Here is a 26,679-nt window from a genome sequence, read left to right as displayed (position 1 = left end):
TCAAGTTTGTGAGGGGTTTTTCTAATGTGTATCTTGTTCTTCAGTGAATTTTCTAGGTCGTTGCTGACCGTGCGGTGGAAACCGCAGGCCACCAGATAGTAATGCTGCAGAAAAACTCAGATGCTGTGCTGTTTCTTTGGACTCTCTCTTTCCCCGTGTCCCCTGCTGTTAGAAAACGCTGCTATTACATAGGAGCCGGGCCAAAGGCTGTGCTCGGAGCCCCGCTGCGGCTCTAATGTCTGCCCCTACTCAGGTCTCTCTATTAACTCCTCTCACCCCTCCAATAATAAATGGAAATTACACGTTTCTTTCAAGTCCACCTACCCACTCCTTTCAGGAAAGGCCATTTGTCCCCATGCCCCTGGAGCTAATTCTCACTTCCTGCATCGCATCCACTGAGCCAAGCTCCTGCCCTGCTGCCTCCTCCCAGACCCCCCCCCCACCCCCTAGAGGCCATTTTACCCCTTCTGGAGATCTGAGCTGGGGTGTTTTGCGGCTTGCCCACATGAAAGACTTCAAGCACTGAGGTTTTCCAGGTATGGTATTACTGTGTATTGTTTCATGAGGGCAAGCATTTGGGTGTGGCACCTGGCCAAGCGTAGTTGTTTCAAGAAAAGTCAATAATGCATATTACAAACATGTTTTGGTGACCAAACACAGCCTCCCAGCTATAGGTCTCCTTTAGAAAAGTGAGGCAATTATCTCAATCAGTCAAGTGAAAAGGTCTATTTATGCTTCAATTCTCTGGCTAATTCAGGCAAAAGTAAAATTTTCATCTGAATGATCTCGGTAATTGGCTTGCTGCTTCGCTTTACCAGTGAAAACTTGACAAAGAAGCAGAAGCTGTTCCATACTGACAGGGTGGTGGAAAGCATAGGGAACTTGTGCGTGGAAAACATCTATGAGAAAGTACATTAGTGGAGACTTTGTTGAGAGATTCCAACAAAGAGAGCTTCTAACCATAGTACTGGTAAATATATGTGTTCATTTTTTTTCAATCTAAGTTCAAAACTTGATGTCGATCTCTTAACTGTTACATGTCTTTACTTCTTCTTTTGATGTGATGGACGTGGAGATGTACCACCCAAATTCATATCAGGGCAAACTTATCTCTCTTTTGGGGATGACCTCAGCTGCAGAGAGATGTCTTGCTCAAAAGCATGACCTGCCTGGGGTACTCACATCCAATGACTGATCATGGTGGGGACATAAAGATCTGACATTTTTGGCTCACTAGGGGACAACTCCAGTGGGCCGTATCAGCTCTGGGCTCCCTGTGAGTTGGCCCGAGGCCTTGTCAGACCTGCATCATAGTTCAGCTTATCCCTCTGTCCAATTGCTTTTTCTCCTTGCTTCCACAGGTGTTGATACCTAATAAATACCCTACGTGTCCATCTCCATTTTAGAGTCTGCTTCTAAAAAATCCAATCTGACATTTGGTACTGGGAATGGTCCAGAAAATCAGTTAATAAGAAGAAGTTTGGGAGCTGCACTTACCACTTGGCTAGTAATGTGGATTCCCTTACTGATGGTATATGGAGCATGGACATTTCTTGGCCTAAAGTAGTAGCCAATGGGGATGATAGAACTCTAAAACAATAGAGGACAGGTGATGACACGTAAGTACTAAAACAAGGAGGATACAATTATAATGAGCAGCAAAGTTAAAGTGGTAGTCAAGGGACCCTGACCTACAGAGCGTTATGGAAACAGTTAGTAGAAACTGATACATCTAGAGACAAAGTAGATGGACAGCCAACATGGGTACTTTTCAGTTTATACCAAGGCATAGCTTTCTTCCATGGGGTGAAAGCAGAAATGGACCCATTTAACATGACCCGCTGGGGAAATCTGTGCTTCCTACCCTGCAACTCTGTAGGCTCCACCAGATTAAAGGTCCTAATTCTCAGGGCACACTTCTATCAGGGAGCGAAAGATTCCCATAGAACTTACGCTCCTGCTGCTGCCTGGGCATTTTGGGGCAAGGAGAAGAGTCACCATCCTTGTAGAGGTAATTGACAACCTTGATCATCAGGAAGAGATGGGGCTGATGTAACACCCTGGGAGCATGAAGGAATAACCACTTAGATGCCTCTTGGGTCTGGCTCATACCACCGAGTAAGCCACCGAGACTAGCAGAGGTGGTTGCTGAAGCAGAAGAGAATGTAGAATTTATAGTGAAAGAGGGAGATAATGAGTATCAGTTGTGGTTCACGACCAGCTAGAGTGGCAGGGGCTGTAGTTCACTCACCAAACCCGTCTAAGTTTTCCAGAATCCTAGAAGGCCTGCTCCCCGAAATTTAAATGAAGAAGTGCTTCTGAGGGGTGGAATGTGGAACACACGGAGCTATGCCACCTTCAAGGGCTTCTCTTCAAGGACGGATTTTCCCAGCTTCTGAGAGTGCTCCCCTACTATAGAGTGCCATGTTTCCCCAGAGCACCCCCTTCCCGGGGTGGACTACACCCAAAGACTGGTCGTGGCTGGTTGTAAAGGCCCAGCCGTCTTCAGCCCACCAAGGGCAGAGGAGCCGTTTATGCTCCGGAGTACCCCAGTGGGGTGGCCTGGCTGGGGCTTTGTTGGGTCTGCATCAGAGCTTGATTTCTCCCTCTTCCTGATCTGCTTCCTCCCGTTGGCTTCCACAAGTATTGAGCCCTAAAAAAAAACTTGCTCAACTCCATCTCAGCATCTGCTCCTGGAGAACACAACCTGCACCACCCGCCTCGCAAATGTTCAGTCCTCTCCGTTCTCCTCCTCTTTTTCTCTCTCCATCCAGGCTTTTCCTGTTCTCTGAAATTTCCTTAACTTGAGGCCACTCGGTTTCTGTGAAAGCCCTAGTGTAGCTGCTTTTGATAACCAAAAGAACTCTGAAGAGGATACTCGATTTTACGAAATGGTAATACGTCATTCCAGCTTATGAAAGGTTTTGTGGGAACACCCTACTTCCGGATAGCAGGGGAAACCTGTATTCTCGAACAAAACAGTCCTTTGCCCCAATCTTACATTTTTATTTAAGTTCTAGACTCCTGTTTCCCTCCATCATTGTTATTTTCATTAAGTATTCCAGAATCAACTCAATGTCTAAAAAGAACACATCTTCCTTCTTGTAACCTCCTAATGTCTGGTAATGATGTATCTGTTCTCTTAAATCCTTTCCCATACTCCATCTACAGTATTTCAAACTCATAATCTTGCCGTTACTCTTAATCTTTCACACCTCAGTAGGGCTTCAAATAGCTGACCTTTTCTTGGCCACAATCACCCAGACCCCTATCCTCGCTGGTCTGGAGGGACCCTGCTTATCTTGTGCACCACTGGCCCCTCATTTTCTAGCACAGTGCTCTAAACAGAGTAGGCCCTCAGCAATTATTATTATTTTCTTCCCGAGAAGATTTTTACTCTGGCATTCTCATCTTCCCAAACCATCTGTGTACTGCAACTACTCTGATTCGTGATGTCTTTGGGATTTCCCTATTTCCCTAAGGATATAAGTCAGATTCTTTGGTCTGGTTCTCAGAGCTTTTCAGTATCTGAATTGACTTGAATTGATTCTCATCTGATTGTTCATTTGTTCCAAAGGTAAATCATCTGCTCTTAGCAACGTCCCTCTGCTCTGCACGGAAGGGTGTGACTTGGTCCTGACTCAGACTCTCCTCAAGCTGATCATAAAGTGGAATATGGAATGTCTCCTACCAGCTGAAATTCCCCCTCCCCTTGAATCTGACTTCTTCTCCTCCCTTTCAGCCAGCCATCTTTCCCTCATCCGAAATTCTGCAAGTGCACCCTTGTTATTGTACCACAAATGTATCAGCAAACATTTTACGTGTCTACTATGTTCCAGGCACTAAGCTGGATGCTAAGGATATGGAGAGTAGAGACACATTTTCTGTTCTCAGGGAGTCCTGTAGAGGCAGTAGGTACATAAATAAGTGAGTGCAGTAGACCGTGAAGGGAAATGTCTGCACTGGGTATAAAATAGCAGGTAATCCAGTTTCAGGAAAATCAGAAAGGCAACTTAAAGCAAGAGACATTTGAGTTTTCCCTTGAAAAACAAGCAGAAAAACAAGCAGACGGTCATTAGAATTGTGCTATTAGGACAGGGTTGTGGGGTGTGTGTTCTGGACAAAAGGGGCATGCTGAACAAAGGCAGTGAAAAATAGAGTAGCGGACACGGTCTAAGCAGTCTGTCTTGTGGGCAAAGGAGGACATGTGAAGTGAAGAGAGAGCTTGATGAGCAAAAAAGTTGGAAATGTTTGTTGTGCCCAGATCTTGGGTGATCTCGTGGGGCATCCCAAAGAGTTTGGATTTTATCTTGTTGGCAGTGAGGAAGGACTATCAGAGGAGATATTTTAAGTAAGCGAGGAACATGATCAAATTTGAGTTGTAGGATGTTCTCACAATCACGTATTATGACTACACTTTCAAAAATATAAATCTAGTGTCCAAGAGTAAGAAAACAAGTTGTTTGAGGACAGTGACTTGTATATAATAGGAGATGAAGAAGGATCCATTTTCTCTTTGTTCTATTGTCAATAAAAGGTTACCTTAATTCAGCATTATGAAGCAGGTATTTATATGCTCTCTGTGTACACAAATATTTTAAACACCAAATCACACAGAGTCTGCTTTAAGCAAAGCAAAACAGAAATACTACTAATCTGGTGTATTACAGGATACTATTTACAAGAAATTGGATCTTTGTCAAAATATCCTCCCAAATTTCATTTGAATAGGGAGTTCCTCTCTGGCCCTCATATTTGTTCACACATCATTACTTGATGAAGGAGTTGAATAGTTGAGGAAGAAAAATGTTAGCAGGATCAATCATAATAAAGTTAACACCTCTTTGAGATGATAATGTAATAAGCCATTCACAGGAGCCATTCACCGTTTAAAGACTCTGTTACCCAGAGGGAGGGAGGTATTCCTGCGTGTTTTGTGACAGCTCAGTATGTAAGAACAAAGGATTCACACAAAATACAAAAGAATGCAACAGTAGATACAACTTAGAAACCGGTTTTACTCTGCTGCAAACAAAGGGACAAGATATTGTACAATATATAATAAAAAGTACAGCATAATACAAGTGCCACTAGTAAAAGAAACTTAAGGATAAGACTTAAAAATGCTTATTTGTGATTTATATATATACACACTGCAATAAAAAGCCACAATAAATACACGAATTTCCATGTCATTCATAATAAATACTGAAAATATAAATACAGAAGACTACATCTAATATGAATAAATTATTACAACATAAGATCCAGGTTAAGTTCTGTTGAATATTATTGTAGCTTATTTTATATACCCTTTGGCATCTTTGATGTTATAACTTATACACAAGAGAAATCAATCTAGAAACTGTGTGACACACAATATGACGTTTTAGTGTAAAGCGACTGTATGTATGAACTGTTGTTTGATTTTCTTCCCTTTCAACTTTTCTGAGTGATTAAATTGAACATAACAGTAAGAAAATGTCTATTGAAATACTGTTGAAATTGAGTAGAAGCGGTAACAGAAATCAGTGAAGAGATAAAACCAATCACAATGTCAACAAAATGTTACAGTGAGTTTATCTCACTGAGTTTTTAAATTACTGTTTTTGTCAGCAAAAAATAAACAAAAAAAAACAAACCAAACCAAACCAAAACAAAACAAAAAAACACTCTCAAAAGACTTCCCTTGTGTAAAGACCATTCCCAATGTCTGAATGGTTCAACATAGACTGAAGGATAACACTCAAGTCCTTTGGATTCTTTGATCTACCATTACATTCAGCTCACTCAATTTCACCAGAATTTGCAAATGTTCCAAATTGCTATGGCAGCTGGAAAGTGGAGAGACAGTTGACATCTAAGACTATGATCAAGATAAAGATACTGCAAAAGGTGCCATTTGTCTATGCAACCAATTATACATATATATTTTAAATGGGGAAAATGCATTTTTGACCAATGTCAAATGACCTTTTCCTATCAAATTGATATACCCTGTGACACTGAGGGAAACACATTGAAATAACAAAGTGCCATTTTCTGCATTAACAGGCATTAACCAGTACATATGTATTAATAGTTCTATCTTAAGAGGCTATTACACCAGAAATGCAATAAACTAAAAGGAAAGCAGATCAACTTTACTAAGACACAATAAAGGCTGAGGTTCTTAGGAACAGAGTTGTAATCTACAGGTTTTTAAATTTTTTTAACTATGTCTGTACTGTAAATGTCTAGCATTTATTTTACATCAAACACTTTTGAAACATGTTTCACAAACTACGCCTCAGACTTACTTCCATAGAGGTGTCTAGAGTCAATTAAAACATGGGCCAAATTATTCAACATTCTTTACATAAACATTCTATAGCTTTTTTTTTTTTTTTAAAGCAAAAGGGTTATTTCCCCTAGTGTTATTTGTGGGGAACAACCACACCGATGTGGCTGTCATTTCACCAAGAGCATCCGAGTTGGGGAGATAAGCAGCTGTATCTAGATTGAAAAAAATCCCACGGAGAAAGGAAACATTGATTTCCGGAGTGCTCCTCATCTTCCGGTTAGTTCTGACTCTGAGTTGGAAACGACTCTGAGCAAACAGAAAATGCTCTGAAAGCTGCAGGGGGTCAGGTGATGCAATCAGAAAAAAAAAAAAAAAAAAAATCACCATCTTCCCAGACTCCTCCCTTCGATTTCAGGCCTTGTCAAGATGACAAATTTTTAAATTATTCTGCTGATCCCTGAGAAGGCAGGCAGCCATTGTTTAAAATAACATGGGGACAAAGGCTGGGATCAAATGGTGGCTGAGTAATTCTTCAGAGTCATTTTATTCTATAGCAGACTCTCCAAAACTAGTCACATCTTCCCCAGAAGGAGTGGAAAAGCTTGAGATTCTCATTTGTCATTTTAGGGTAGAGAAAGATTAATGAGAAGGTACTTATTTAGAAGCAAGAAGGTAGAAAATGCTCACTTGATGTCATTGTAACTTCTCAGAAAATTGAGTGAGTCAAGTCACTTGATCCTAACTCTGATGTCTGTCACCGGGGATCTGAAACATTCACCTTTCTTAGCATTACCTCCTGACATTACAGCAGTGGTGAACACAAATGAAAAAATAAAAATAAAAAAAAAACTACCGTCATATTTGTTGAAAGCAGGTTATGGTATTGAACATGGTCTCAATACTCACATCTTTATTTTTTAAGAATCTGATTTCTTAGGGGACTTGCGGAGTCATCAAATACAATAATCATCAAAGTAAGGGGAAACCCAATGTCCTTTGAGTCTGCCAGGACAATGGCCCAAATCACCACAACTGTTGCCAGGTGCCTAGCCCACAAAGACTGGCCAAGATATTTTCTTATTGTGAGAAAAACCTAAGAGGACTGGATTGTGTTGCCAAGGAAACCGCTTTCCCTAGCGATGTTAAGAATAGATGGGTATCTATCCTGTTGGGCATGCCTGAATGACAGTCCTCCCTGGAGATAGATGGATGAAGCAGATGACCTCTGGAGATCTCTTCTAGTCTCAGGACTATAAAATTTGAAGAATACACAAGAATCTCAAACTTTTCATTATTCACACACAGTTGGCCATTGTGAGTATCCATGAAAAGATTAAACTAGTCTAAGACACCCGTTTGGCATGACTAGCGCCTAATGAATCAAGATTCAGAGCGTAACCTTTGGCAGGGGACCCTATTTAATTATGGTACAAAGGAAATGACTGTGCCAACTACTAAAATTTAAAGTCTATCAAGTTCAGATATCATTTGGGTATCATTAAAGCATCCAAGGAACAACACTTAATTAAAAAAAGAATAACCTCAGGCAATTTATTTCTTAGGCTTAGATATTTACGTTTTTCCTCTTTAGGAGAATTCAGATTTTGATTTTATTTCCTTCCTTCCTTTCTTTTACATTTAAATAAAATTTCCAAAAATAAATAAGTAAAATTTCAAATTCCTTTGAAATTGTTTTAAGGATGGGTGGCTTTCTTTACGGCTAAGGGGAAAAGCTTGCTGACCAACATAAAAAGGAGAAGCAAAACAAAATTGGATAAATTATGTTACAAAGTTTAAAATTCTTATCTAATTTTGAATAGGCTTCCTATGTAGAGACAACAGCAAAACTGTATTTGGAGGACACATCCCTGACAGAGGGGTTTCTGGTCTTACATAGTGGGCAGTAAGACTTGATAAAGTTCTCTGGTGATAGAAGCGCCTACATAATTTTTCAAGAGATATTTTCTCAATCAATGTCCTTCCAAATACTCATCAATAAAAAACTTTTAAGACACCCCCAAGCCAGATAAAAATATTACGAGAAAGCCAAAGTAGAAGGAAAGGCATACCTAACAGAACAGTTATTCCAAAATTGCCACTAAAACCATACAACCAGGCCACATAAATTCACGTAGACAAAGGCAAGGCTAACTTCTACCATCAATTTGTCTTTTCCTAAATCCTTTGAATCAATATACATCATCTTAAAATATTGAAATGGCCTCATACATGTCACAAAAATGAGAGTTACTGAACTGATTTGATTATCACCGGGGTAATGAGTAATGCGAAGAAAGGAATGTCATCATTAGCACATTAAATGCAAATATTGTCCAAAATAAATTCTATCATAATCTCTTGAAACTTGAGTTCTACCAGCAACTTATGAGATGAAATAAAATGACACACTAGAGTTGACTTTTCTTGAATTATAAGCAAGTGTAAAGTAGCAACTAAGAAACAATTACCCTGTATAGTGATATATTTATCACAAGTGAAAGAAAGTAGTCAACAACATGACTTAAATCTTTGAAATTACTTCATTTTCCATGAATGTAACATGTACCTGTATTTACTAAAATTCCAGGTTATATGTTAATTAGATTACAATAATTGCATATAAAGAATGAACTGGTTTAGGCTTTGATTCTGGTTGTAATCACCTTCCTGCTTCCAATTATTCTGTCTGAATTACTACTGTCAGAGATCAAAACCCAAGGCAGTCCATTTACTCTCCCGACAGCCCAAAGTTAGACTAACCGCGGGACCACTCACCAGGTAAAACCCAGGTCATATCAAGCTTCGAGTTTGAATTTATGATAAGAAAGAAAATAAACAAAAAACCCCACCTTCATTGGTTGGTTGGAAGGGGGTCTCATGGTCTAGTTTGAAAGCTGAGAGGAGTTGAAGTAAAACTTAGAAGTGACTATTTTAAAAAGTCACATTAAATATGCAGATTTGACAGGTAAAATATTAAAGAGCTCTTTTATTTCCATATTCATCACTTTTGACAATAGTCTGTCAGTCACTTTAATATAAAATGTGTCTAAATCTTAAAAATAGTTTCTTTAGCATGTTGGAGCTTGGTTTTTTTATTTTTGAAAGCAAGCATCAAATGATCTTTAGAGAGTAAGACATAATCGATGTGGATGGTGGGCAGCAGATGTGAACACCAACTGGGCTCTGAGTTTCGAGATTGTCACTGCCCCTTCTAGGTTTCAGGCTGCCATTTGTGAATCTAGTTTTTCTGGTGAAAATTCTAGTTGTTCAGCTCTGCGGAAACATTACGGTTCCCGGGAGACACTACCACTTATTTTGCTTAGATTCCGTCCTCACCCCACCCTGACACCGCCATAATTTTAGTGGGCTTTTCAATTGCTGATATTCAGTTAAATTAAGTCAATTGAATTCTTTAACGCGCCAGTAAACATCTGTTGAGCTGTGCTATTTGTGCGAAGCTGTGGCATGTGGCTTAGGTATTTAAGTTGCTTGAGCACAAGTTAGCAGATCTCAGAATAATATAATCAGAAGTTGCAAATTTGTGTTAGAACGGAGAGCGATTAAGGCTTTAAGCTTTCCATGTTGGTTGTGGTAAAGGATACACAGAGTTCTGGTTTCAAATTACACTCGAGTCTTGCCTTTGAAAGTAAGAAGGTACTTCCCACTCAAGGTTGGTCTTTTATACACTGGCTACAGTAATAACACTCTAAACTTTCTGCGAGAGAATAAGGACAGATGCCATTTTTAAACAGGAAGGTGAAGTCATATTTGGAGAAATGGAAGGCCTCGTGGCACCTTTTAAAAAAGCAGTCTCTATCTGACTTTTGAGAATGTCCATTTTCCACCTGCTCATTTGATGGTTTCGTAACCCCAGCGAAAACTGAGGTGGCCCGAATGACCTCTGTTTTCTACAGGCTACAAGGCAATGCCTTTGGAACTTGGAACTATGGTTTTGCTAATTTTTTAGGCTGTTTGTTTATAAATAGAAGTAAAGGTGATTATGTTCCACATCACTGTTTCAAAGTTTTCCTGAAATGTTTCCTGGTTTATATATGAGTCAACCAGCTTTGGAAACTATCTGGTAGGAATTTGCTAGTATAAATTTAGCATCGCTTATATAGACCTAACACTGAAGAAGCAATTAGCTGAAAATCTCTTTTTCATTCGATTCAGGTCCTCTAGCTGAGTCTAGATTTAATTCAGAAATTTTGGACAGGGGGAGAGGAAAAGAAGAGCATCCAGTGAATTCCATTAATTTAGGGAGAAGAAGTATCCTTTTAGTTACAGTTTGCATATAATTAGACAAGAATTGATGTCACTTTTTCTAATTCGTGATATAAAATCACCAGTTAAAAGAATTACAGTGAGGAATTCTTAATCTCAGGAAACAAACTGAGGGTTGCTGGAGTGGTGGGGGGTGGGAGGGATGGTGTGGCTGGGTGATAGACATTGGGGAGGGTATGTGCTATGGTGAGCACTGTGAATTGTGCAAGACTGTTGAATCACAGATCTGTACCTCTGAAGCAAATAATACATTATATGTTAAAAAAAAAAAAAAAGAAGAAGAAGATAGCAGGAGGGGAAGAATGAAGGGGGGGAAATCGGAGGGGGAGATGAACCATGAGAGACTATGGACTCTGAGAAACAAACTGAGGGTTCTAGAGGGGAGGGGCGTGGGAGGATGGGTTAGCCTGGTGATGGGTATTACAGAGGGCACGTACTGAATGGAGCACTGGGTGTTATACGCGAACAATGAATCATGGAACATTACATCAAAAACTAATGATGTAATGTATGGTGATTAACATAACATAAAAAAAACTAATGATGTACTGTATGGTGACTAACAACATAATAAAAAAAAAAGAACAACAAAAAAAAAGAATTACAGTGAGGCTTGATTATTTCATGCCGTACCTCTTCATCATCACAATCCCTTAGAATGTGTAGTGTTTTACCTCCTCTTTTTATCCACTTAGAACACTTCCTCTAACAGGGTACGTGTTTTATAAATATTTGTTGATAGAGTTGATACTTAGTAAATTCTAAATATCAAGATCAAAGAATTATAAACTTGTACAATATCAGAAGTTTAATTAGAGAACCAATGATATATTAGTGTATAGGAAATAAATCATGATCTATTTCCCTGTTTAATGATAACCAAACCAGAATTTTGCTGGGATATCATCTGTTAGAATGTAAAAATATAAAGAACATAATCACATAATATCTTAGCTTCTTGATTATTTTGTGGCGAGTGTTTCTGTAATTCATAGAGTTTTTTTTGTGTGTGTGTGTGGGGGGGGAGGGTATTGCTGGGCCATAAATGATTGTGAAGATTTTATGACTCGAATAATATTCATTTTACATTTTATATGTGGCTGGTACACTGGGAAAAGTATAGTTTTATCACAAAGAAAAGATTGACTTTTAAAAAGTAACTATATTATTCAGCTAACGAAAGACATGAGTCGAACACGTTTTACTTATGTCTTAATAATCAATGATTAAACAATGGGCGGTGGGGAACTTAAGTAAATCTTTTTCGTTGACTTCTTTCTCCCAAAGGAAACCTAGAATGACAAGGAAAATGCAAGCTGCTCCAGCCACTTGATTTGCAAATCAATCTGGTCTGGATTATAACTAGGAATTAAGCCCCAATAAAAAGTGTAGGGCTGGTGCTAAAACAACAGGGACCAAAGCACGACGCTTTGCCATTGGCAGTCAATGACTAAAAAGCCACGTGTCAGAAAAAGACAGAAATGTGGTTAGATACACTATGGGGGCAATACAACAGCTGCAGGTCAGGTGTCACTGTGTCTCAGTATAAAGATCTTAAGTATCCCAACTGGCCGCATCTAGCTTGATCCCCATTTTAAAAAGCTTAGAAAGACTGTAGCGCTCTCCTGGCATGTGGGCAGTTTTTGTTGAATAGAAGGGCTATTAAAGGAAAAAAAAGTCAGATGGAACACTGTGCTCTCTCAGCATTTCTGGGAAAGGAAGTGACAATGAAATGAATCCATCATTAATATTATTTGCAACTTTGACCCAACATTTTCAAACTATAGCTTTACAAATTATCCTCTTTTCTAGACCTTCTTTTTTGATCATAAAACGGCATCCTGTCCTAGGGTAGGGAAAAAATACAGTATTTATTATTGGCCATAGCCTAAAATCTGTCATTCTCCAGTGTGTAGTATACATCGTGTGTATGTGTGTGTGTGTGTGTGTGTGTGTGTGTTTTAATAGGTAATCTGTGTATGTAGTTTGTGGGAGATGTTTAGGGGTTAGTTTATGTGTATGAAAATTTGGAATGGAATTCATGCTTGGAAGGTTAATCCTTCTGTGCCCAGTGACTTTCAACTCCAAATGGACAGGGGAAAAAGCTCTGATTTTTTTTGTTTGCCTGTTTCTAGGTTAAGCATCCTTTTGGAAATGAAGCTACAAAACAGAGACCTAGCCAAACAAACAAGTAGGCGTCAACCTTCTTGCAAATACAAAGCTGAACCAAATTAAGTATCTATCCTTGCAGAAACTGGACTGACATTCTACCCTTCAACTTTGCCCCAGCCAGAGTCTCTTCTCCCCCCGCCACCATCTGTGTTCCAAGAATATGCTGACTGCTTCACGAGTAAATATTTCAAGGGCTTGTAATGGTCCAGCAAATAGGACCCATGTGGTTTTTTTCACATGCCTAAATGAAGGAACAGTAGCCTCTTGTCATTTTTCTTTGGGCCTGCGCTCTTTAGATTGTATTGGTAAGGGAAACAGTTTTGGAAACCAAGCACTAAAAAGTGTAACTTTGTAGACAACGTGAGACATACTATTGAGATTTGAGCAAAAACCCCAATCTGATTAACCCAAAGGGTTTATCATTCAAGAGTCACATGCCTGCCCTCCTTACTGCTACTTCCATAAGGACACACCCACAGCTCCTTTAACGTTAACATTAATAGTTATAAATCTGGCCCCCTGGAGGGGGGAGATAGGGCGGGACTGACCGCAAAGAGGAAGGAGCTGCCCAGGAGACATGTTTTCCCCAAACCAAGTTTTAGTAGAAACTTTTCCACTGGAGGACTTTCTTGAGATCAAACATTTTTAAGTTCAATGAAATAAAATAGTATTTTTTAAAGAATTGAGATCTACCATATATTTATATCCATATTTCTAAACACCTAAGTCTAGAAGACATAAAAATTAGCGATGCAGTTACTGAATAGCAAGGCATGTCCACATTTCAAAGAGGCATAAAATGTGAAATGCTGTAACAACAGAAGGTTGAAAATATGAAACAGACTTAGCATAGTCATATTGCATTGGGGGGGAAGGTAGAACACACTAGTTAGGTACCTAAATTAATGTACAGGAAAACGGGATCTTAGAAGTCCTCCGACGAACCAAGTGCAGATAATCTAAAGGTGGGGAGTGCATGTTTTAATTTCTATCTGTCCCCTTTAATAAGAGAACGTGAGGTAATTAGAAAGTATTCAACGCATTCTGGACTGTTTTGCTAATTGTCCCAGGCAAGAGAAATCAAAACGCTTCAGAAAAGTAAGGCCTAGTTGAGTATTTGGGTAAAGGCCCCCTTCAATCAGCTAGTCACTAAAAGGAAATCTCCTTATATACTCATTTTGTAGAGATGGATTGATCACGCAGTAGAAAAGGCTGGTTGCTGAGGATGTGTCTCTTCCAGGTTTCTTCTGCCTCCTCTGCTTTTACCGAGTTAGGTCTTCAGAGTGGCGAAGGAAAATAGGTCATTTTTCCTTCATAAAGTATCATTGGATGATTCCTCTATATTAATTATATGAACTTTATAATAGTTACAGATTTAAAAAAATTTTTTTAATTTTTCATCTCAAAGAGTTCTCAGTCCCCACCCCTCACAAGGTACCATGAAGGGGCACTAAAGTGCATTTGGATGTAGGGGAGTAGAGTTTAAAGGTGCTGTCCAAGCTAAGAACCAAGATGATGCTGTTTAAAAAAGAAAGGCAATTCCTTCTACCTCCAACTCTGGAGTCAGCTGAGGGAGGGCAATGACTAGACCCTCACCAGAGGATTGTCCTAACTCTTAACTTTAGAGAAAACTGTGTAAGGACCTGCACATATAGACTCATTTATTTGTCCAAAATAGCAAAAATAGGCCTATTTCACCCTTAAGAAAGTATTTGCAAATCTGATCAGTCATGATCATAAAAACGTGAATGGATTCCAGACGCAATCCATGTGGGCATGCGCGGTGGTACTAACTATGCGTCTTCAGCTTAAAAGAACATGCTGCTGTTCATTTTCATCAAAACGTGACTTCTAACTACCATAAATAAAATACACATGGAACGATTAAATCTTTTTCTTACAATAATTACTTTTACATTAAAAAGTCACCATCATCTTCAGGTTTATCGAAAATTAGGACTCTAAATCTTATTACTCCCCAGTCTCAGTTAACAATCTTGCACAGGCCCGATAATCCAAAACTTGGAGCTCTGATCTACACAGCTTGGCAGGTTTCACACAGTTTGACAGGTAGGCAACTGTGAGCTATGCTTTTTTAAAATTAGCATTTTTCTATCAAAACAGTCTGAAATCTTTTAAAATCCTCATAGAGACCGTATTTGTGCAACGCCACAGTTCACGTAGCTAGAAAGGAGAAAACGAAATACAGTCTGGAAGATTCACTGCAGTCCGGGTGTTCTTGGTCGCCAGTTTAAACAACCACGGGCCCAGGAAATCGAATGAAATACAGGGCTTTCAGTAAGAGAAGGGGTGGTCCTAGGAGCATTTGAGCTACTAAACGGGGACGGTCTCAACCACGGGTGATTTGATGCACTCTTCGTGCAATCTGCTCTTTTCTGCCAGGCTCAAAGAATTTTCTGCAGGGTGCTCTGAAATGTGACTGTCACCATTCAACGCGGAGACAAATCCTTCCTGGGAGGGGCCTTTCAAGTATGAGTGAAATTCCACTTGAGGATGATTGGACCTGGGTTCGGGATATAAGCTATTGCAGGGCACACCGCTGTCACTTTCTGCAGAGGAGCAGCAAACGATGACAGAGGGGTTGGCGGCTGGGTAGTGGGGGGCGCCGTAGGCCTCTTCAGCTTGCCGGGCATAGTCAACAAACTGCTCCGGGGTCATGGTGTAAGGCACCAGCGACAGGGTACCGGTTTTCACAGGATCTCTTTCCGAATAGCTCTCAGAGATCTGGTTAGGCGTTCCTGGAATGTGGCTATCGATTTGGTAATACAGAGTTGAAGAGTTGGCATAAAAAGAAGCATTCTTCGCGTGCCCTTCGTGGACGGCCGAGCCGTCGGAGTAACAAAGGACGGAAGGGAGCGGGACGACTTCCGCATGGGTGCCCAAACCTTCCACGAAGCTGTCCCCTTTCTCGTCGTCGTCGTCGTCATCGTCCTCCTCCTCCTCTTCCTCCTCCTCCTCCTCTTCCTCCTCCTCATCTGACTCACTAGGCGCCAGGCTCTGCGTGCTGGAATCGGTGACTCCGCTGCAGAAGCTGCTGCCGTCCTCCTCCTCCTCCTCCTCTTCCTCCTCCTCCTCCTCCTCCCCTTGGCAGTCTAATTCCTCTGCCGACTGCAGGTGCAGCACGGCGGCCTGGGGCTCCGTCTCAATCTCGAAATTGTCTGCGATGGAATACTCCACCGAGTGCGCGACGGGGCCCATGGAGCTACTGTGAGCGCTTATCTCACCATGACAGCCGTTCAGCGTAGGGATCTGCTGCTCCCGGGTTTTCTCCAGTTCAAGTTTCATGATCGTGTGCAAAAAGTGAGTCCGGACACGGATCGGATTAAATTCAATTCTACCTGCTGTGTTACTACATCCTTCTTTAGTGCAGCCGCATGGGAAAGACATTCGATCCACCTTGGAAGGAAGAACACAGATTAGCGCCGTGGAACTCTTACAGACGGAAGACAACTCCAGCACCTCTCCGCAACCCCTTTGAATCTGGCATCGCTTAATCCCACTCGCGCCAGAACCAATGATAATCATACTGCAAAGAAACGAAGAGGGCAAGGGAAGACTGTAACCGTCTTAAGCGTCAGCCTGGGCTTAAAACCTGTATTCAAAAGAAAAATGAGTCACGGCTGTAAGTGTGGCATTTTAGTTCACGGACACCCCTCCCCGTGCTTTCTTCTCTCTCCGTTCTCCCCTCCCCCCCCTTCTCCTCAGCCTATTACTTTTGCTCCCGTCTTTTCAAAAACATTTTATTTATTTATTTGAGAGAGAGACACAGAGAAAGTGAGAGAGAGCACAAGTGGGGGGAGGGGCACAGGGAGAAACAGACTCCCCGCCAAGCAGAGAGCCCGATGCGGGGCTCGATCCCAGGACCCTAGGATCATGACCTGAGCGAAGGCAGACGCCCAACTGACTGAGCCACCCAGGCGCCCCATGCTCCTGTCTTTTCAAAGTCTCTCCCTTCCCCGGGCTCCCTTCACCCCCACAGCACGCGGCCTCACATGCCCAATGTTAAACGACACAAGCTTACTGTCCCCATCCCTACCTGCTATTTTTAATCTAGAGGACATTTTCCATACTAGCCACCCCCCTCTTCTTGGCTTATTATAAAATGAACTTTTTTGCCCGACATGGCCAGATTGACACCACTTAGTCTCATGTAGCCTGATAGTTCGTTCTCCTTGGTTTTCCTTCCATTTGTTTGGATCCCTGGTCCACAGTGCATGTACGTGTCCTGCAGGGCTGGGACCGTTGTGCCCATTTATGACTCTGGCTGGTGGACCCATGCATTTAGGTCCTGGCTTTCCGCTGCCCCTCCCCACTCCAGGAGGCTATAAGCTTCTTGAGGGAAAGGGATGCTCATGTCACCGACATCCTAGAATTAGAGCGATTGGGCTCTGTCGGCAGAGTGTTTGGGTTCACCAAGTGTGGTGGGACTGAACTCATCGCTCAGGTGATCGTAGGTGGAATTCTCAGCAATCCAAGGGCCCTCCCAAGACCTTTGCTAATTGCTACCAATTAAGCTGTATGCAGACCAGAGCACGGGCCCCCACAAAGAACCGGCCCCGCTTGCCACCTTATCCAGGCGCAGGGAATGTCCTCTGTCACAGAGGAGAAGGCAGATTCAGCACAGTCATCCTGGTTTCAGTAAAAAGTAACGGCAGGGGGCAGAGCCAGATCTATAACTGTTTTCTTACTCATGAATCCCTTTTCTGTTAATCCACTTTAAGCAACTGTTTAGCAGATGAGAACTAGCCTCTTTTTTTTGCCTGCCTGAGTGGCTGTCCTTATCAAAAAAGGCAAGTTTCCTCATAAAATAATGACACCTAACCAATCATGGAGCATAAATCATACAGACGTACGGGGACTTGAGGATCATCTAGTCCCCGGGTTCGTAAACTCTTTTCTTTCCTTTTCCTTTTCTTTCTTTCTTTTTTTTTTTTGGTAAAGGGCCAGAGAAGAAATATTTTAGGTTTTGTGGGCCCTACAGTGTCCCTGGCAACTACCCACTGCTGCTGTAAAAGCACTGACAGCGGTCACAGACGACACCAAAACAGACAAACAAAGAGACGCAAAATGGCTGGGCTTCGCTCAGATGTTATTTACAGAAACGGTGGCAGCCAGATTTGTCCCGTGAACCACAGTTTGCCAACTGCCGGTTCAGGACAGCCCTCTCATTTTTGAGATAAGGAAACTGAGCCCAGAAAGCTTACCTGACTTGCCAATTTCACACAGCTGGTGGAAAGCAGAGCCAGGAGTAGAACTCCGTTTTCTTAAGTCCCAGTCTTGTCATTTTCCCACCAGTGTGTGCCACCACTCACCTATCGTCGTTTTGTACCCCGTCGATGGATCCGGAAACACAAACTCCTATGTCAGAGATGTCACGATCTCTCTGAGTGCTTGTAAAAGCCCACAATACGCTGGTACAATAAATGAATCCAAGAGGAAATAATTCTGATGGACTAAGCTACAGCTTGGGTTGCCTCTCACATCATATCTTATTTGTATCAGCGTATTATGTACACCCAGAGATGTCCCTGACTTAGTATTTCTCTCTTCTTGAGCCATAGGTTGTGCCTTGCTGCAAAGTTTCTTCCTATACGGGAGCAACTTCTTTCTCTGTCACGTGGGGGGTGGGGGGTATGAGGTCTCCTCTTGGGAGTCCTTGAAATCCAGATCCTTACCTGACACTTAATGCCTGCCAGGCTGCAGGTACACGTTTCTGGATCACAGAATACTCGGCAGTCGCAGCCACAGTCCTCTCTCGACAGGCGGATGGCGCGCAGCTCGTGCTTTTCTTCTACATCAATCTTTTTCACCCCCGAGGCCCGCAGCAGTGCTCTCCTTTTTTTCGTCGGCAGGGGTTGTAGAAAGAAGTACTCGTCTACCTCTGTGTTGTCTAAATCAATATCATCATCAGAAATGTCATCCACGGTAAGAGTGCTAGCTTCTTCAGATTCCACTGTGCCATTCTTGGTCATCTGGAAACACGAAGCAGCAAATACACTTAGCATCGGCAGGGTCTCAAATTCCTACTTTTACCCGTGGTAGAATAAAACTATTATAAAACATCATGTCCCCATAATCCAGAGTGTTTGTGGGTCATCTTATTTGCTTTTATTTTTCTCTTTGGAGAAGTCACAGGAAAGAAAAAGGAAGGCATCAGAATGATAGGCTTTTAAATGCACTGGTAACAGAAGACTTAATTGGAACTCTGAACCTCCTAATGTAAGGAGTTAGAGTTTTTAGCCAGTGCGATGTGAAAAAGGCCAAAGGTTACAGATGCCCATTAGGGAAAGCTATCTTTAGACTCAGTTCGTGATGGGCAGCCCTGATGGTGGAATAAATGTGTCCTTGTTCAGAGGTGACAGCATCTCAGTGGAAGCCACTGCCACCTAAATCAGCAAACATGTCCTTGAAATAACCACTCTGTCTTTTGGGGCGCCAGCAAAACCGTGAACTAGGAAATAACATCGTCCTGCACCGTGCTATTGGGATTACAAACACGGTTACCCTACAGGACATTCCAAGAATGAGGGCTGGATATGAAGTAATCAGTCAGGTCAGTGTGCTATCAGAAAGACAAGGAGCAGAGAGCAGCGCCGGCAGGCTCTTGCCAACGGGCAACCGAAACTATAAACTCAGCCCTCAAAGGACTTCACGTGAACCTGTGCCCAAAGCAATAGCTTCTGCGTCATAGCTCATGTGGATAGCTATGTCTCATCTACTCATAACTATTCTGCTTCTATTTATATTTCTTTTCTAAATTAATTTCATCCATCAGGAAACCCTGAATCAGTGTTTCACTTCTTACTGTTGGACCAGCACATATTATGTTTCCTTCATAAAAAAGCACTTAGAAAGAGACATTTTCCCTGAACATGAGCGAGAAACGTACCCTGAGAAGCAGCACAGGAATAAATGTAGAAACGCCATAAGGGCTTACTCTAAATGTAGAAGCTATTTTGATTCTTTAATTTTTAAATTTTTTACTTCATAAACTTCATTACTTGTAATTATTACCATGCCACTTTTAAAAACTTATTTATTTGATGGGGGGGAAGAGGCAGAGGCAGAGCTAGAAGCAGACTCCCCACTGAGCAGGGAGCCCCACGTGGGGCTTGGTCCCAGGACCCCGAGATCAGGACCTGAGTCGAAGGCAGACGCTTAACTGACTGAGCCACCCAGGCCCCCCCATGCTATTTTTTTTTTTTAATCTTAACAACAGTTCAGTTATTCCACAGTTAAAATACTCAGACATCAGGCATCATCCTTTGATCTTCATAGGAGAAAGTCCAACATTCAGATAAAAATATTTATTATTGACCAAAAACCGCAAACTGGAAAACTCTGAATACATTGGAAAACAAGTAGAAGACTGGTCTTTACCCTCAAGAAGAGGAAACAATACAGTAGCAAGTGTATAGTAAAATATATTACAGAGGGCCTCTGAACTGCATTTTCAAATGCCACTAAATTATATTTTTTGAATAATTCAGAGCTTAAGCCTGTGTTCTTGCAACAATGGGCCTTCCCCTTTATGGGGTTTTGCTTCTCAGTGGGACCTGCAAATGCATTTCCTTTGTTGGCATTTCTTTATGCCATGTTGGCTAAGCTGTTTCCATGTTTCTGTGATGTCCACTACTAGGATGTTACTTTGATTGATAGCTGTTATCATTTTTGTTAATTCTTATTTGCTAATAGAAGCATAAGCATCTTTCTATCTGTGAAGATCTGATTTCCTAGGAAATTCAAGTGTGTAATTATCTAGCACATACTCAACCCTCTGTGATAGGTAACGCTGCATTAACAAATAGGAAGCATTACCTTTCCCATCTTGTCACTTTGTGGCATTTAGATTTGTTTTCATTAATTCTTGGCCTGTCTACGTGAGCCGTGTCAAGGTCTGATTCCATAGCTCATGTACAACACCCAGGACTTGGTGAGCATGATTCATTTTAATATTTCTTTCCTACTTACTCTCCGTGTTTTATCTTTATGTTCCCTTGTGCAACCGGTAACATCACAAAACAATGAAAAACCCTCCATTTTATATCAACAGGGCCTGATTTTTTAAAAAATAAACGGCTGCTAATATATCAGTGAAAATTGTTAGGGGAATATGAATTAGCAATTGGCATCTAAAAATTAAAAAAAAGCTATCTCAAATAAATTAGAGATGACGCTTATTCCAAATATAAGTGCTCTTAGAAATACAATATGTGCCTCTTATTCCCACATATTTAAATTACAATAAACAATTTCATTTCAAGATAAAAATTCACTCAAGAATCTAAAAACTCTTCACACAGAGCTACATACTGTTTTCACTCTCGTTTAGGAACCCACAGGGGCCCTAATCCAGATTTCAAAATCTCGTGTTAACATTGAGGTGATGTGGCAAGGTTTTCTCCTCACCTCCCCACTATCACCTTTGTCATTTCTTTTTTTTTTTAAGTTTAATTTATTTATTTTATTTGAGAGAGAGAGAGAGAGAGAGAGCTTGTGAAAGCAGGGGGAGGGGCAAAGGGAGAGAGAGAATCCCAAGCATACTCCCTGCTGAGCACAGAGCACCATGGGCGGCTAGATCTTACGATGCTGAGATCATGACCTGAGCCAAAATCAAGAGTCGGATGCTTAACTGACTGAGCCACCCAAGCACCCCTCATCTCTGCCATTTCTAATGAAGATTGGAAATATTTGAGTTCATCCTAGTCAGTTGCCTTTTCTCCCCTTCCTTACAGTTTCTGCTGTGGTAGCCATTGAGAGATACTCTCTACCTCCCCAGCCCCTCCTGTGGTCGGTGCCCATTTGCTCCTTTAAAACCCAGGCCAAACCTACCAAGTTTAAATGCTCTTTAAAATTGGAGCATTATATAGATTATTTTCAAAAGCATCTTCTCATATTAGAGCAATAGGGAAAAAAGTCAGTGAGCTCCCTATTTCGGGGCACAACTCACGTCCATCATGCTCTCAAGATCTGGAGCAAAGAAACCAGAGAGTCTTCAAGATTGCCTCACCTACATTTCCTGACTTCTTTACTCTACCACCCATTTTCACAAGAATATTCATTTTGTACATTTCTTTCTTTCCCCCCCCCCCCCACTTTATTGAAACATAATTGACCTAGAACATTGTGTAAGCTTAAGGTGTATGTGTCGATTTAAGACACCTGTATATTGAATAATGAACACCACTGTAGCATTAGCTGATATTGCCATCGTATCACATAATTACCACTTCTTTTTTGTGGTGGGACCATTTCAGATGTACTCTCTTGGCAACTTTCAAGTACGTAACACAGTAGTGTGAGCCACAATCACCATGCTGTACATGAGATCTCCAGAACGTATTCATCTTATAACTAGAAGTTTATAGCCTTTGACCAACATCTCCCCATTTCCCTTACTTTCCAGCTCCTGGCAACCACTATTCTACTCTCTATTTCTATGACTTCTGCTTTTTTAGGTTCCACATGTAAGTGCTATTATACCACATTTGTCTTTCTTTGAGTTACTCCACTTAGCATAATGCCCTCAAGGTCCATCCATTTGTCGCAAATGGCAGGATTTCTCATGGCTGGATAAGATTCCGTTGCATATATATAACATTTCTCTCTGTCAATATGAGTGTTACCTTTAAATGTCTTTTCTCTATCTCAAAATAGATCCGTTGAATTTTCAGGCTTTAGTTCATCAGATGCAGCCTCCTTATTTTATGCAGTAATAAGGCCCAGATTAATTGTGACCTCTCCAACACACACTTATAATACCTAATTCCCTGACCCCTATTTAATATGCTTTTCCCTGTACCTCAAGGTTCCAAGTTTCTGATGGTAGACAATGCAGTGCTGAACTCTTACATGTAATTAAACACAATGTATCTAAAAATCTATTCTGTTTATAAAAAAAAAAAAATGCATACAGAGTAAAGAGCACATTCAAAGGAATGCTCCTTTTTGAGATAGATACCTTAGAAGATAGTCTGGGACGTGGACCATTTCTAGTTCAGTGCTCTTTCCCCAAAGTAACATTGACTTCCCAAGAGCTAAAAAAAAAACTTGCCAAAATGTGGTTTAACTACACTGTGGTTAACTACCAAATAATGCTGGCCCTCAAACATACTTTTGTTTCTGTGTATGTGTGTGTAAAAAGAGAGAGAGCTTGGAGGTGAGGATGAAAGGGAGGTGGGAGAGATATAAGATGAGATTAACAATATTAATAAGAGGGGCGCCTGGGTGGCTCAGTCGTTAAGTGTCTGCCTTCGGCTCAGGTCATGATCCCAGGGTCCTGGGATCGAGCCCCGCATCGGGCTCCCTGCTCCGTGGGAAGCCTGCTTCTCCCTCTCCCACTCCCCCGCTTGTGTTCCCTCTCTCGCTGTCTCTCTGTCAAATAAATAAATAAAATCTTTAAAAAAATACCTATAACAATATTAATAAGAGCAGTTTTTGACTCTGCGTGCCTGGCGCTGCTCTAAGCACTTCACCTGCATGAACTCATTTAGCGTCACAAAAATCTCATCAGGTAGATACTATCATTATACTCATTTAACTGATGAGGAAAGTGAGGCACAGGGTGCTAAATAACTTGTCCAAGATCTCAAGCAGTAAGGGCGGGCACCAAGTCACAATCTTAGATACTTGACTCCACGGCTTGTGCTCTTAATTGCCATGATATTACATATGTACACTACTTTTATATATTAAAGTATATTGAATAGTCTTTGTGCTTACTTTGCATTTAAGCATTAGGTATGTCAGAGCACAAGATACAGGTGTTGATCTCAATGGACTGGAGTAAAGAGATGAGGAATCTAGTAATTTTTATCCAGTTCATAGGGATTTTCTAGCTGAGAGTGAACACAGGGCACCTGGGGGTGTTGGTGGTGGAGTGAGGAAGAAAGACTTCCACATCTAAGCTAAACTCTGAAGATGGAGTAGCAGTGAGATGACCAAGTGGGGGCAGAAGGCGTTCCACACTCAGCAACAATATAGTTTCAAAGGTCTGAGATGGAACAGAGCATGGTGTTTTATTGGCCTACAAATTATTCAGAAGACTGGACTTGTGCAGGATCACTTCCTGTCTTGGTCCATAAGCAAAGAACAAAAAGTAAATAAATTGTAGGCCTCTAGAGAGTAGTTCCTCTGTTCCCCTGCCTTAGTCACCTCAGAGGTGATAAGTAATGACCTAAATCAGGATTTGGTTAAATGATCTTTATCTTTAGATTTATCCTACTTGTGTGCATTTATTTATATTATAATGGAAAAATATCAAGGTCAAAGACTCGTGTGTGTGTGTGTGTGTGTGTACTTTTGCTTGCTTTGTTCCAGGAATGATAATTAAGATGAGACTTAGTTCTTGAGTCACTGTGTAAACTTGTCCAGACTCATTCTACAATTGAAAGGACTATAACTTTCTTTAAATAGAATGCAAACATCTTAATTTTGCAAATCTGTCTGATTTGTACTGATAAGTATGAACAAATAGTTCATAAGCCCAATAGAGTAAAACCTTTGCCCATCTAAATACACTTGAAGGATGGGATACATTACTGTCAGAATCAGTGGAATGATTCTCAGACTGCTTTAGTCAAGCACAGGGCAAGGGGGGCTCAGATGAAAGTCAGCATTCAACCCCCTGCCTTTTTTTTTTTTTCTTTTGCCATGTCATGTGGGGATGAATTCCACCATAAATGTGGATTTACTAAAATGCTAAAAACAAGACCAAAACCAACAAAAATAAAAACACTCCCTTTTAGCAGTTAAAAGGTATTCTTAGTAATAAAGTCTCCTGGTTATTACAAAGTTATTAGCACATGTAAAAATGACAGTGGAAAGAAATCAGAATATGAAAATAATTCAATTCCACAAACACTGATTACTGCTTATTATAGTGATGATAATGATGTTGAGAATGACCCAAGCTACCATATATTGAAAACCAGTCACTGGGCTCTATACTTTATATAAATTATCTCATCTAATTTGTACAACAATCTTATGAAATATTTTTTAATTGTTGAGAAAATTGGAGCCTTGAGAAGATAATTTGCCAAAGTCTAGCTAGTGATTGTACTGAGAATCAAACTCAGGTCTATTTGACCTCAAAGCTAAAGCCAGGCTCTTAAGAGCAGTTTAGAGTAAGAATTCTTAGGGCAATAGTAGAACCCTACACAGAAGGGGGAAAAAAGGATACGGTTGCAGCTACATTCCAAGAGCCGATCCCAGTGCTATGGGAGCAGACAGAAGAGCAGTACAAGCTTCCTTAGACCTAGCTCATTCAGAAATGAAAGATATGATTCAGAGAATCAGAGAATAAGAGCTCAGAACAGAAGAAAACTGGAAGCAAGCTGAAGATAAATGACATTTCTCTGGGCACCTATTCTGTGAGCATGTGGTGGCGGACTTTCTAATGGAGATGTTAGCAGAAGAAACTGGTCCAAGTTCACTGTTGAATTTTCCCAGCCGACTTTCAACTCATTTACCCTGGCCTGTATTTAATTAGCATAGTATGCTGCCTAATTTTGTAATAATATATTATTTTTGATGATTAGCTTCATGTATATTTCTCCCAACATAATGTGCACGCATTGAGAACAGAGACCAAGTCTGTCTTTTTCACCACTGTATCCCCAGAACTTTGTTAATTGCAGTCCGACAGTAATTGATTAATAAATATTTTTGAATAAATGAATGAGTGAATGAATGAATGCATGCTTAATCACTATACTGCCAGCTATTGTACAAGTGACAGGATTTACAGATGTATGACAGTTCTGCCATCTAAAGAGCTTCCAGCCTGGTGGAGAGATGACCATGCAATAAATGTGATACAGTGCAGTAAGGGCAACAAAATGTACATGCAAGTTATAGAAGCAGCGGGGAGAAGGAAATGATAGACAAGTGAAATGGAAGGGTAGAGACAAAGACACAAAGGATTATTTAGCTCCTATTCTGATTCCACAATCTCTATCAAGGAGAAAACCTTCAAACCAGAAATGGGAGAACAGATATGTTAGTAAGGATTTAACATATAAAAAAGAGGTGGGGAGACAGTGAGATAGTACTCAGCTGTTATATGTAAGAATCTCCAGGTCCAGGCCATTCACGCTCTCGAGCAATGAAAAAGCTTGAAGCTATGGTTGTTCAGTCTAATATGTGTGAAGCGCTATGGGGAAAGATATCAAAAGATGATCAAAATGGGAGTGAATTGTTTAAAATAAAAACTAATTCTAGGTAATACTCTAGAAAGGATTATTTAAACAGATGGTCTCTGAATATTTGAAGAAAGAGAGCCGTGACTACTGGAGTTATCACTGAGGTCACTAAAGCGAGAATGTCCATTTGTCAAATTAGACTCCGTGCAGAACCTCAAGCTATATAAAATAGATAAAAGCAGGAGTAAGGTATAGAGCCCCGACCTCGTGGAACATAACTAGAAAACCACTGATCTAGTCCTGTGATTCTCAGACAAAATTTTTCATGTTCTTTACATAGAAGGGCAAAATGCGAACTCATTATTAAGAGTATGGTTGGATACATGAATTTTTAGTTATTTGTACAGTTGAAAATGTCTCTAATAACAGGGACACTCAGCACTTCCACACGATCAGTGAGGCTGGGAAGAGGGGTGTGGCACATACACCAACAAGTCTCAGTGGAGGTCATGGTGGGATGGTGAAAGGGAAAGTTCCCTTTTCCCATTGAGGATCACTACTCTGAGAGGATATCCTGAACCTAGACCCTGTCTTGTTAAATATAATTTTCAAATCATATCTTGGATGAAGGCTAAGGGGTGGGCTTATCACATTTGAGGATGACAACATCAGGCTTATTCAAATTAAAGAACAAACTTTATTGATCGCTCTCGTGTATGTCATGTCCAGCACTAAAGAGGATTCTTGCCTGGAGATGTATTAAGTTTTAATTTA

The 26,679-nt window shown here is 40.8% G+C and overlaps 1 protein-coding gene across 5 annotated transcripts in view; it reads right to left on the bottom strand.

Annotated features, from left to right (window-relative positions):
• Positions 1 to 6,309: 6,309 nt before the first annotated feature.
• Positions 6,310 to 26,679, bottom strand: part of CSRNP3 (cysteine and serine rich nuclear protein 3) — a 198,369-nt gene continuing 177,999 nt past the window's right edge. For all 5 annotated transcript variants that reach the window (XM_036090418.2, XM_036090417.2, XM_036090419.2 and 2 more), the window contains 2 exons: positions 18,436 to 18,732; positions 6,310 to 16,156 (listed from right to left, as the gene is read on the bottom strand). In XM_036090418.2, coding sequence (XP_035946311.1) covers positions 15,074 to 16,156; positions 18,436 to 18,732 — 1,380 coding nt within the window. In that variant the 3' untranslated portion in view covers positions 6,310 to 15,073. The remainder of the gene's footprint in view (positions 16,157 to 18,435; positions 18,733 to 26,679) is intronic.

This window comes from Halichoerus grypus, chromosome 4, assembly GCF_964656455.1.
Source record: "Halichoerus grypus chromosome 4, mHalGry1.hap1.1, whole genome shotgun sequence".
In the NCBI taxonomy this organism is placed as follows: Eukaryota; Metazoa; Chordata; class Mammalia; order Carnivora; family Phocidae; genus Halichoerus; species Halichoerus grypus.
Note: the sequence above shows the minus strand (reverse complement) of the source record. Positions and strands in the feature narration are given on the sequence as shown.